The sequence below is a fragment of the Mustelus asterias genome, unplaced genomic scaffold (assembly GCF_964213995.1).
Source record: "Mustelus asterias unplaced genomic scaffold, sMusAst1.hap1.1 HAP1_SCAFFOLD_387, whole genome shotgun sequence".
In the NCBI taxonomy this organism is placed as follows: domain Eukaryota; kingdom Metazoa; phylum Chordata; class Chondrichthyes; order Carcharhiniformes; family Triakidae; genus Mustelus; species Mustelus asterias.
This window is the reverse complement of record NW_027590343.1, coordinates 120531-132816: the sequence shown is the minus strand read 5'-3', so window position 1 is coordinate 132816 and position 12286 is coordinate 120531. Positions and strand designations below refer to the sequence as shown.

The 12286-nt window shown below is 47.7% G+C and overlaps 1 protein-coding gene across 1 annotated transcript in view; it reads left to right on the top strand.

Annotated features, from left to right (window-relative positions):
• The window catches only part of LOC144486542 (uncharacterized), a 175423-nt gene that overhangs the window by 129327 nt on the left and 33810 nt on the right, over nt 1-12286 (top strand). The window contains exons 27-30 of the mRNA XM_078204592.1: nt 2969-2995; nt 6741-6767; nt 7589-7615; nt 10148-10195. Of these exons, the coding sequence (XP_078060718.1) occupies nt 2969-2995; nt 6741-6767; nt 7589-7615; nt 10148-10195 (129 nt within the window). The remainder of the gene's footprint in view (nt 1-2968; nt 2996-6740; nt 6768-7588; nt 7616-10147; nt 10196-12286) is intronic.

The window sequence follows — 12286 nt, the reverse complement described above, 5'->3', positions numbered from 1 at the left end:
CTACGAAAGGTTGTGAATGTAGCCCAGTCCCATCACGCAAACCAGCCTCCCATCCATTGACTCTGTCTACACTTCCCGCTGCCTCGGCAAAGCAGCCAGCATAATTAAGGACCCCACACACACACCCCTACTATACTCCTTATACATGAGATAGAGAATCTGGTGAACTGGTGCGGCAACAATAATCTCTCCCTCAATGTCAACAAAACGAAGGAGATTGTCATCGACTTCAGGAAGCGTAAAGGAGAACATGCTCCTGTCTACATCAACGGGGATGAAGTAGAAATGGTCGAGAGCTTCAAGTTTTTACGTGTCCAGATCACCAACAACCTGTCCTGGTCCCCCCCATGCTGACACTATAGTTAAGAAAGCCCACCGATGCCTCTACTTTCTCAGAAGACGAAGGAAATTTGGCATGTCCGCTACGACTCTCACCAACTTTTACAGATGCACCATAGAAAGCATTCTTTCTGGTTGTATCACAGCTTGGTCTGGGGCTCCTGCTCTGCCCAAGACCGCAAGGAACTACAAAAGGTCGTGAATGTAGCCCAATCCATCACGCAAACCAGCCTCCCATCCATTGACTCTGTCTACACTTCCCGCTGCCTCGGGGAAAAGCAGCCAGCATAATTAAGGACCCCCACGCACCCCGGACATTCTCTCTTCCACCTTCTTCCGTCGTGAAAAAGATACAAAAGTCTGAGGTCACGTACCGATCGACTCAAGAACAGCTTTTTCCCTGCTGCTGTCAGACTTTTGAATGGACCTACCTCGCATTAAGTTGATCTTTCTCTACACCCTAGCTATGACTGTAACACTACATTCTGCACTCTCTCCTTTCCTTCTCTATGAACGGTATGCTTTGTCTGTATAGCGCGCAAGAAACAATACTTATGTGAATACATGTGTCAATAATAAATCAAATCAAATCACTCTGCCACCGTGCCGCCATTTTAAAGGAGTCACAAGTACTGTGAATAAAGGAGAACCAGTGGATGTACTGTACTTAGATTTCCAGAAGGTACTTGATAAGGTCCCACACCCAAGGTTATATCTGCAACTAAAATCTCAAGGAATGGGTTTCGGTTTGATTTGATTTGATTTGTTATTGTGACCAGTGGTGAGCCTCAGGGATCAGTGCTGGGTCCACTGTTATTTGTCATTAATATTAATGATTTGGATGAGAATATAGGAGGCATGGTTCGTAAGTTTGCAGATGGCACCAAGATTGGTGGCTTAGTGGACAGTGAAGAAAGCTATTGCAACGGGATCTTGATCAATTGGGCCAATGGGGCTGACGAATGGCAGATGGAGTTTAATTTAGACAAATGCGAGATGATGCATTTTGGTCGATCGAACCAGGGCAGGACTTACTCAGTTAATGGTAGGGCGTTGGGGAGAGTTACAGAACAAAGAGATCTCGGGGTACATGTTCATAGCTCCTTGAAAGTGGAGTCATAGGTGGACAGAGTGGTGAAGAAGGCATTCGGCATGCTTGGTTTCATCGGTCAGAACATTGAATACAGGAGTTGGGACGTCTTGTTGAAGTTGTACAAGACATTGCTGAGGCCAAACTTGGAATACTGTGTACAGTTCTGGTCACCCTATTATAGAAAGGATATTATTAAACTAGAAAGAGTGCAGAAAAGATTTACTAGGGTGTTACCGGGACTTGGTGGATTGAGTTATAAGGAGAGGCTGGATAGACTAGGAATTTTTTCTCTGGAGCGTAGGAGGCTGAGGGGTGATCTTATAGAGGTCTATAAAATAATGAGAGGCACAGATCAGCGAGATAGTCAATATTTTTTCCCAAAGGTAGGGGAGTCTAAAACTAGAGGGCATAGGTTTAAGGTGAGAGGGGAGAGATACAAAAGTGTCCAGAGGGGCAATTTTTTCACACAGAGGGTGGTGAGTGTCTGGAACGAGCTGCCAGAGGTAGTAGTAGAGGCGGGTACAATTATGTCTTTTAAAAAGCATTTAGACAGTTACATGGGTACGATGGGTATAGAGGGATATGGGCCAAATGCGGGCAATTGGGATTAGCTTAGGGGTTATTTAAAAAAAAGGGCAGCATGGACAAGTTGGGCTGAAGGGCCTGTTTCCATGTTGTAAACCTCTATGACTCTATATATTAACATACAGTGAAAAGTATTGTTTCTTGCGCTCTTTACAGACAAAGCATACCGTTCATAGAGAAGGAAATGAGAGAGTGCAGAATGTAGTGTTACAGTCATAGCTAGGGTGTAGAGAAAGATCAACTTAATGCAAGGTAAGTCCATTCAAAAGCCTGACGGCAGCAGGGAAGAAGCTGTTCTTGAGTCGGTCTGCACATGACCTCAGATTTTTGTATCTTTTTCACGACGGAAGAAGGTGGAAGAGAGAATGTCCGGGGTGCGTGTGGGGGGTCCTTAATTATGCTGGCTGCTTTTCCCCGAGGCAGCGGGAAGTGTAGACAGAGTCAATGGATGGGAGGCTGGTTTGCGTGATGGATTGGGCTACATTCACGACCTTTTGTAGTTCCTTGCGGTCTTGGGCAGAGCAGGAGCCCAGACCAAGCTGTGATACAACTAGAAAGAATGCTTTCTATGGTGCATCTGTAAAAGTTGGTGAGAGTCGTAGCTGAGATGTCAAGTTTTGAGGGAGTACGGGTTGAAAGTTGGCAGGCTATCGGGAAGGAGAGATTCGGTAGAAATTGGTCTTTTTCAGGTTGGCAGGATGTTATAAGTGGGATGGGATGTTACGGCCTTGCTCGGGTTAGACCAGAAACTCCAGAGGTCGATGGAGATTTCCATCGTCCGCCCCTCTCCCGCTCCGATTCCGTAGCAAGCGAATTGGTAGAGTTCCTGCCGTGTTGGAAGAGTGAATGTTAGAAACAGGCAGAGCCAGCCTTAGTGTGCTGGGTTTAAAGTGTTCAATGGGCTTTTTATCCTTGTTCTCAAACACCTCTCTCCGTGTTTTCTATCCGTAGGGGACGGATACGGATCTCAACATAATGGTAAGGATTTACAATCCTTTCGGATAACATTGTAAAGCACCTGCTCCACACATTAACGCCACTAATGACAGGTCCACACAGCAACATTTGGTGCAGAGATAGTCCACCGCAGGGCAGAGGTACAGAGTCATCGAGTCATCGAGGTTTACAGCATGGAAACAGGCCCTTCGGCCCAACTCATCCATGCCGTCCCTTTCTTTTTAAACCCCTAAGCTAGTCCCAATTGCCCATGTTTGGCCCATATCCCTCTCGACCCATCGAACCCATTTAATTGACTAAATGCTTTTTAAAAGATAAAATTGTACCCGCCTCTACTACTACCTCTGGCAGCTTGTTCCAGACACACACCACCCTCTGTGTGAAAAAATTGCCCCTCTGGACCATTTTGTATCTCTCCCCTCTCACCTTAAACCTATGCCCTCTCGTTTTAGACTCCCCTACCTTTGGGAAAAGATATTGACTCTCCAGCTGATCTGTGCCCCTCATTATTTTATAGACCTCTATAAGATCACCTCTCAGCTTTCTACGCTCTAGGGAAAAAAGTCCCAGTCTATCCAGCCTCTCCTTATAACTCAAACCATCAAGTCCCAGTAGCACCCTAGTAAATCTTTTCTGCACTCTTTCTAGTTTAATAATATCCTTTCTATAATAGGGTGACCAGAACTGCACACAGTATTCCAAGTGGGGCCTCACCAATGTCTTTTACAACTTCAACAAGATGACCCAACTCCTGTATTCGATGTTCTGACCAATGAAACCTAGCATGCCGAATGCCTTCTTCACCACTCTGTCCACCTATGACTCCACTTGCAAGGAGCCATGAACCTGTACCCCTAGATCTCTTTGTTCTGTAACTCTCCCCAACGCCCGACCATTAACTGAGTAAGTCCTGCCCTGGTTCAAACTACCAAAATGCATCACCTCGCATTTATCTAAATTAAACTCCATCTGCCATTCGTCAGCCCACTGGCCCAATTGATCAAGATCCCGTTGCAATCCGAGATAACTTTCTTCACTGTCCACTATGCCACCAATCTTGGTGTCATCTGCAAACTTACCAACCATGCCTCCTATATTCTCATCCAAATCATTAATATCAATGACAAATAACAGTGGACCCAGCACTGATCCCCGAGGGACACCGCTGGCCACAGGCCTCCAGTTTGAAAAACAGCCCTCTAGAACCACCCTGTCCACCTGTGACTCCACTTTCAAGGAGCTATGAACATGTACCCCTCGATCCCTTCGTTCTGTAACTCTCCCCAACGCCCTACCGTTAACTGAGTAAGTCCTGCCCTGGTTCAATCGACCAAAATGCATCACCTCGCACCCTGAATTAAGGACATGATTCTAGATTGAATTAACCCGTACCTTTCCAATTCATTGGCACGCCCAGCAAACACAGCAAGAACGCACCGTTATATTTACTGTCCAATCCCTATTTCCCTCATGTAGGTATACAAGGAGATGCTAAAACATACCAGACTGATAGAGGACTGGCAGAGTCCTTTCCTCAGTTCCGAATGACAATGATCTTGTGATCTGACCATTTTCGGGTCAATTTCAGTTGCCAAAATTTAGGACTGAATGTGGGGGATACGGGAGGTGGATTTCACCTTCGGTTGAGTGTTAAAGGCTGATAGATGATTGGACACACATCACAACCCCTGCCTAATGGTCTCTTTATTAGTGCCACCATGAGGGAAATTCAGACAGGCTCCAGAACATGGAGCCATTCTGTTACCACCCATCTCCTAATCCAGGGAATAAGCAATTTCACTCCCAAAGAGTTTACCCTTCCTGATCTCACTTTCGCCAGCCCAGTGTCGACTCAATTCCAATCCAATACACAGCAGCAGACGGAAGCAGTGCTGACAACATCGGTATTATCCTCAATCTTCCTTCTGTACAGCAGTCTATCCAGATTCATTTGAAAAGACCAACAGGCGCCAGGAACCCAACCCAACTATAAAAGCTGGAGTCTGATGATGCAGCTGTACAGAACGCTGGTTAGGCCACATTTGGAGTACTGCGTCCAGTTCTGGTCGCCGCACTACCAGAAGGACGTGGAGGCGTTGGAGAGAGTGCAGAGAAGGTTTACCAGGATGTTGCCTGGTATGGAGGGTCTTAGCTATGAGGAGAGATTGGGTAGACTGGGGTTGTTCTCCTTGGAAAGACGGAGAATGAGGGGAGATCTAATAGAGGTGTACAAGATTATGAAGGGGATAGATAGGGTGAACAGTGGGAAGCTCTTTCCCAGGTCGGAGGTGACGATCACGAGGGGTCACGGGCTCAAGCTGAGAGGGGCGAGGTATAACTCAGATATCAGAGGGACGTTTTTTACACAGAGGGTGGTGGGGGCCTGGAATGCGCTGTCAAGTAGGGTGGTGGAGGCAGGCACGCTGACATCGTTTAAGACTTACCTGGATAGTCACATGAGCAGCCTGGGAATGGAGGGATACAAACGATTGGTCTAGTTGGACCAAGGAGCGGCACAGGCTTGGAGGGCCGAAGGGCCTGTTTCCTGTGCTGTACTGTTCTTTGTTCTTTGTTCTCCAATGATCCAAAGCTTTGACAGGGGGTCTGTAACTGAGAGTGGTTCAGGATTGAATTATGTGGTACCAATGCCCAAACACCAACCAGCTATATCTGATCATCAAGTCAGCGACTCCTGCAAAACAAGAAATAGAAGCGATTGGCTCCAGTGTGTGAAGAATGTGTCCGGGGGTATTCACACACTCAGAATGACAAATCCTTCAACAAGCGAACACAACAGAGGGAGAAACAGATGGGAGTGAATGGACACTTTGAAGGGTGACGTAAAGATTGGCCGGGTGATGAGGCAGAGTGTCTTGGGTTACAGGAAGATAGAAACGAGATGGTCAAATGGGTGGATAAGGGGCAGATGGAATTTAACCCTGAAAAGTGTGAGGTGATACACTTTGGAAGGAGTAATTGGACTAGGAAGTAGACCATGAAAGGTCTGACATTGACAAGTTCCGAAGAACAAAGGGTTCCTCAGGGATCAGTGCTGGGACCTTTGCTGTGTGTAATATATATAAATGATTTGGAGGAAAATGTAACTGGTTTGATTAGTAAGTTTGCGGACGACACAAAGGTTGGTGGATCTGCGGATAGCGATGAGGATCATCAGAGGATACAGCAGGATATTGATCAGTTGGAGACTTGGGCGGAGAGGTGGCAGATGGAGTTTAATCCGCACAAATGTGAGGGAATGCATTTTGGAAGGTCTAATACAGGTAGGAAATATACAGTAAATGGCAGAACCCTTCAGAGTATTGATATGCAGAGGGATCTGGGTGTACAGGTACACAGGTCACTGAAAGTGGCAACGCAGGTGGAGAAGGTAGTCAAGAAGGCATACGGCATGCTTGCCTTCATCGACTGGGGCATTGAGTTTAAAAATTGGCAAGTCATGTTGCAGCTTTATAGAACCTTAGTTAGGCCGCACTTGGAATATAGTGTTCAATTCTGGTCGCCACACTACCAGAAGGATGTGGAGGCTTTGGAGAGGGTACAGAAAAGATTTACCAGGGTGTTGCCTGGTACGGAGGGCATTAGCTATGAGGAGAGGTTGGAGAAACTTGGTTTGTTCTCACTGGAGCGACAGAGGTTGAGGGGAGGCCTGATAAAAGTCGACAGTCTTAGTGTGCTGGGTTTAAAGTGTTCAATGGGCTTTTTATCCTTGTTCTCAATCACCTTTCTCCGTGTTTTCTATCCATAGGGGACGGTTACGGATCTCAACATCAAGGTAAGGATTTACAATCCTGTCAGGGAACATTGTAAAGCAACTGCCCCACACAACGCCACTAATGACAGGTACACACAGCAACATTTGGTGCAGAGATAGTCCACACCGCAGGGCAGAGTTATGGAGTCATAGTGTCATCGAGGTTTACAGCATGGAAACAGGCCCTTCGGCCCAACTTGTCCATGCTGCTCCCTTATTTAAAAACCCCTAAGCTAATCCCAATTGCCCACATTTGGCCCATATCCCTCTGTACCCATCTTACCCATGTAACTTTCTAAACGCTTTTCAAAAGACAAAATTGTACCTGTCTCTACTACTGCCTCTGGCAGCTCGTTCCAGACACTCACCACCCTCTGTGTGAAAAAATTGCCCCTCTGGACCCTTTTGTATCTCTCCCCTCTCACCTTAAACCTATGCCCTCTAGTTTTAGACTCCCCCAACTTTGGGAAAAGATGTTGACTATCTCGCTGATCTGTGCCCCTCATTATTTTATAGACCTCTGAAAGATCACCCCTCAGCCTCCTACGATCCAGGGAAAAAAATTCCAGTCTATCCAGCCTCTTCCTATAACTCAAACCATCAAGTCCCGGTAGCATCCTAGCAAACCTTTTCTGCACTCTTTCTAGTTTAATAATATTCTTTCTATAATAGGGTGACCAGAACTGTACACAGTATTCCAAGTGTGGCCTTACCAATGTCTTGTACAACTTCAACAAGACGTCCCAACTCCTGTATTCAATGTTCTGACCGATGAAACCAAGCATGAGGAATGCTTTTTATCCTTGTTCTCAAACACCTCTCTCCGTGTTTTCTATCCATAGGGGACGGTTACGGATATCAACATCAAAGTAAGGATTTACAATCATAGATTGTTATGGAGTCATAGAGTCATCGAGGTTTGCAGCATGGAAACAGGCCCTTCGGCCCAACTTGTCCATGCCGCCCCTTTTTTTTAAAACCCCTAAGCTAGTCCCAATTGTCCACATTTGGCCCATATCCCTCTATACCAATCTTACCCATGTAACTGTCTAAATGCTTTTTAATGGACAAAATTGTACCCGCCTCTACTACTACCTCTGGCAGCTTATTCCAGACACTCTCCACCCTCTGTGTGAAAAAATTGCCCCTCTGGACACTTTTGTATCTCTCCCCTCTCACCTTAAACCTATGCCCTCTAGTTTTAGACTCCCCTACTTTTGGGAAAAGATACTGACTATCTAGCTGATCTATGCCCCTCATTTATAGACCTCTATAAGTTCACCCCTCAGCCTCCTACGCTCCAGAGAAAAAAGTCCCAGTCTCTCCAGCCTCTCCTTATAACTCAATCCATCAAGTCCCGGTGGCATCCTAGTAAATCTTTTCTGCACTCTTTCTAGTTTAATAATATCCTTTCTATAATAGGGTGACCAGAATTGCACACAGTATTCCAAGTGTGGCCTTACCAATGTCTTGTACAACTTCAACAAGACGTCCCAACTCCTGTATTCAATGTTTTGACCGATGAAACCAAGCATGCCGAATGCCTTCTTCACCACTCTGTCCACCTGTGACTCCACTTTCAAGGTGCTATGAACCTGTACCCCTAGATCTCTTTATCCTGTAACTCTCCCCAACACCCTACCATTAACTGAGTAAGTCCTGCCCTGGTTCAATTGACCAAAATGCATCACCTCGCCTTTGTCTAAATTAAACTCCATCTGCCATTCGTCAGCCCACTGGCCCAATTGATCAAGATCCCATTGCAATCGGAGATAACTTTCTTCACTGTCCACTATGCCACCAATCCTGGTGTCATCTGTAAACTTACTAACCATGCCTCCTATATTCTCAGTGGACAGAGATCCGGAGCAGGAACCCGGGCTGATTCACTCCCATAGGATCGTAAGACATAGGAGCAGAATGAGGCCACTCGGCCCATCGAGTCTGCTCCGCCATTCAATCATGGCTGATGTTTTTCTCATCCCCATTCTCCTGCCTTTTCCCCATAACCCCTGATCCCCTTATTAATCAAGAACCTATCTATCTCTGTCTTAAAGACACTCAATGACCTGGCCTCCACAGCCTTCTGCGGCAAAGAGTTCCACAGATTCACCACTCTCTGGCTGAAGAAATTCCTCCTCATCTCTGTTTTAAAGGATCGTCCCTTTAGCCTGAGGTTGTGCCCTCTGGTTCTAGTTTTTCCCACCAGTGGAAACATCCTCTCCACGTCCACTCTATCCAGGCCTCGCAGTATCCTGTAAGTTTCAATAAGATCCCCCTCATCCTTCTAAACTCCATCGAGTACAGACCCAGAGTCCTCAACCGTTCCTCATACGACAAGCTCTTCATTCCAGGGATCATTCTTGTGAACCTCCTCTGGACCCTTTCCAAGGCCCAGCACATCCTTCCTTAGATACGGGGCCCAAACCTGCTCACAATACTCCAAATGGGGCCTGACCAGAGCCTTATACAGCCTCAGAAGTACATCCCTGCTCTTGTATTCTAGCCCTCTCGACATGAATGCTAACATTGCATTTGCCTTCCGAACTGCCAACTGAACCTGCACGTTAACCTTAAGAGAATCTTGAACAAGGACTCCCAAGTCCCTTTGTGTTTCTGATTTCCTAAGCATTTCCCCATTTCGAAAGTTGTCTATGTCTCCATTCCCCCTTCCAAAGTGCATAACCTCACACTTTTCCACATTGTATTCCATCTGCTACTTCTTTGCCCACTCTCCCAACCTGTCCAAGTCCTTCTGCAGCCCCCCCTTGCTTCCTCAATACTACCTGTCCCTCTGCATATCTTTGTATCACTCACTCCCGAACCCAGGGGTCAGTGGACAGGGATCAGGAGCAGGAACCCAGTCTGATTCACCCCCCTCCCTAACCCAGGGGTCAGTGGACAGGGATCGGGAGCAGGAACCCAGTCTGATTCACCCCCCCTCCCTAACCCAGGGACAGGGATCAAGAGCAAGAACCCGGGGTTGATTCACCCCTCCCTCCCTAACCCAGGGGTCAGTGGACAGGGATCGGGAGCAGGAATGGGGCTGATTTACCCCCCCCCCTCCCGAACCCAGGGGACAGGGATGATGACACTGCTGAGGGAAAGTCAGCTGGTTTCTCTGGGGGAGTGTGATCCAGGGGTTGATGATGAGATGCATGGGGTATAATTGTTTGGTTTCCGATTGAGAGAGAGTATGTTTGAGTTGCGTGTGTGTGTGCGCGAGAGAGGCAGGGCTGGAAAAGCTTGTCGTGGAGGTGGATCTGTGAGATGGAGAAATCCGCAGTGAATGTTCGATTCCTCCCTCCCTCCCTCCCCCCAAAGCTCCCCCCTGAATCACAGCAGCAACTCCCCGTCGTACACTGTTCATCATTATCTCCTGTTTTCATCCATTCCCTCAGGGAACTCGATTGGACGAACAACGGTGTTCCCTCCCGCGACCTCCGAAGGTACGAAATGTGCTATCTTTCCTTTCCGTATCCCAGTCAAACCCTTTGCATGTTTCAAAGAACAAAGAAAATTACAGCACAGGAACAGGCTCTTCGGCCCTCCAAGCCCGCACCGACCATGCTGCCCGACTGAACTAAAACCCCTGATGCGCTATCAATCGAGCAAAGACTAGTTTGTATGCAAGAACAAATAGGCTTTTATTCGCAAAAGACTTGGAGCACACCCATGCCGATGAACTGGTCCAGAGACTGAGGCAGGGCGGTGGGGAGCAGTCACCTTTATACCTGGATCGGGGGGGGAGGAGTCTCAGGCAGGGCCGGTAGGGGCATGCCCAGGCACGTCACACACACACACAGGCAATAAGCTTAACAGTGGCTTACCACAACCCCCTACCCTTCCGGGAACCATATCCCTCTATTCCCATCCTATTCATGTATTTATCAAGATGCCCCTTAAAAGGCACTATTGTATCCGCTTCCACTACCTCCCCCCGCAGCGAGTTCCAGGCACCCACCACCCTCTGTGTGAAAAAACTTGCCTTGTGCATCTCCTTTAATCCTTGCCCCTCGCACCTTAAACCTGTGCCCCCTAGTAATTGACTCTTCCACCCTGGGGGAAAAAGCTTCTGACTATCCACTCTGTCCATGCCTCTCATAATCTTGTAGACTTCTATCAGGTCTCCCCTCAACCTCCGTCGTTCCAGTGAGAACAAACCAAGTTTCTCCAACCTCTCCTCAGAGCTAATGCCCTCCATACCAGGCAACATCCTGGTAAATCTTTTCTGTACCCTCTCCAAAGCCTCCACATCCTTCTGGTAGAGTGGCGACCAGAATTGAACACTATATTCCAAGTGCGGCCTAACTAAGGCTCCATAAAGCTGCAACATGGCTTGCCAATTTTTAAACTCAATGCCCCGGCCGATGAAGGCAAGCATGCCGTATGCCTTCTTGACTACCTTCTCCACCTGCGTTGCCACTTTCAGTGACCTGTGTACCTGTCCACCCAGATCCCTCTGCCTATCAATACTCTGACGGGTTACAAAGAACAAAGAACAATACAGCACAGGAACAGGCCCTTCGGCCCTCCAAGCCCGCGCCGCTCCCCGGTCCAGGATTGAATCCTGAATCCAGGATCCCCGCCCAATTTTCCAGCCTATCTACATCCTAATATCCTATCCACCGAGCTGTCCCTCACAGCTACGATGCTTTGTTCATCACAACCTATTAACTCACCCCCACCCCCCCATTCCAGACCATGTGATCTCCAGGGAGAGGCGAAAACCCAGAGTGAAAACCCCAGGGCCAATATGGGGAAAAAAATCTGGGAAATTCCTCTCCGACCCCCTGAGGCGATCGAAACGAGTCCAGGAGATCACACTGGCCCTGATCAGAAAATGCTTCCCAACCCTATTCATTTCCACTTCTGCTTTACGAACACCATCTGAATTCCCTGTCCCCGAGACAGGTTCCCAACTATCCGCAGTCTCGCTCTGTACTGGCACCAGCAAGATGATCATAGAATGAAGCCTTGAAACGAGAAACAAGGAACAATTAGCCCGCGCCGCTCCCCGGTCCAAACTAGACCACTCTTTTGTATCCCTCCATTCCCACTCCGTTCATATAGCTGTCTAGATAAGTCTTAAACGTTCCCAGTGTGTCCGCCTCCACCACCTTGCCCGGCAACCCATTCCAGGCCCCCACGACCCTCTGTGTAAAATATGTCCTTCTGATATCTGTGTTAAACCTCCCCCCCTTCACCTTGAACCTATGACCCCTCGTGAACGTCACCACCGACCCGGGGAAAAGCTTCCCACCGTTCACCCTATCTATGCCTTTCATAATTTTATACACCTCTATTAAGTCTCCCCTCATCCTCCGTCTTTCCAAGGAGAGCAACCCCAGTTTCCCCAATCTCTCCTCATAACCAAGCCCCTCCATACCAGGCAACATCCTGGTAAACCTCCTCTGTACTCTCTCCAAAGCCTCCACGTCCTTCTGGTAGTGTGGCGACCAGAACTGGACGCAGTATTCCAAATGCAAATGGTTCGGCCATTTACTGTATATTTTCTATCTGTATTAGACCTGTATCCT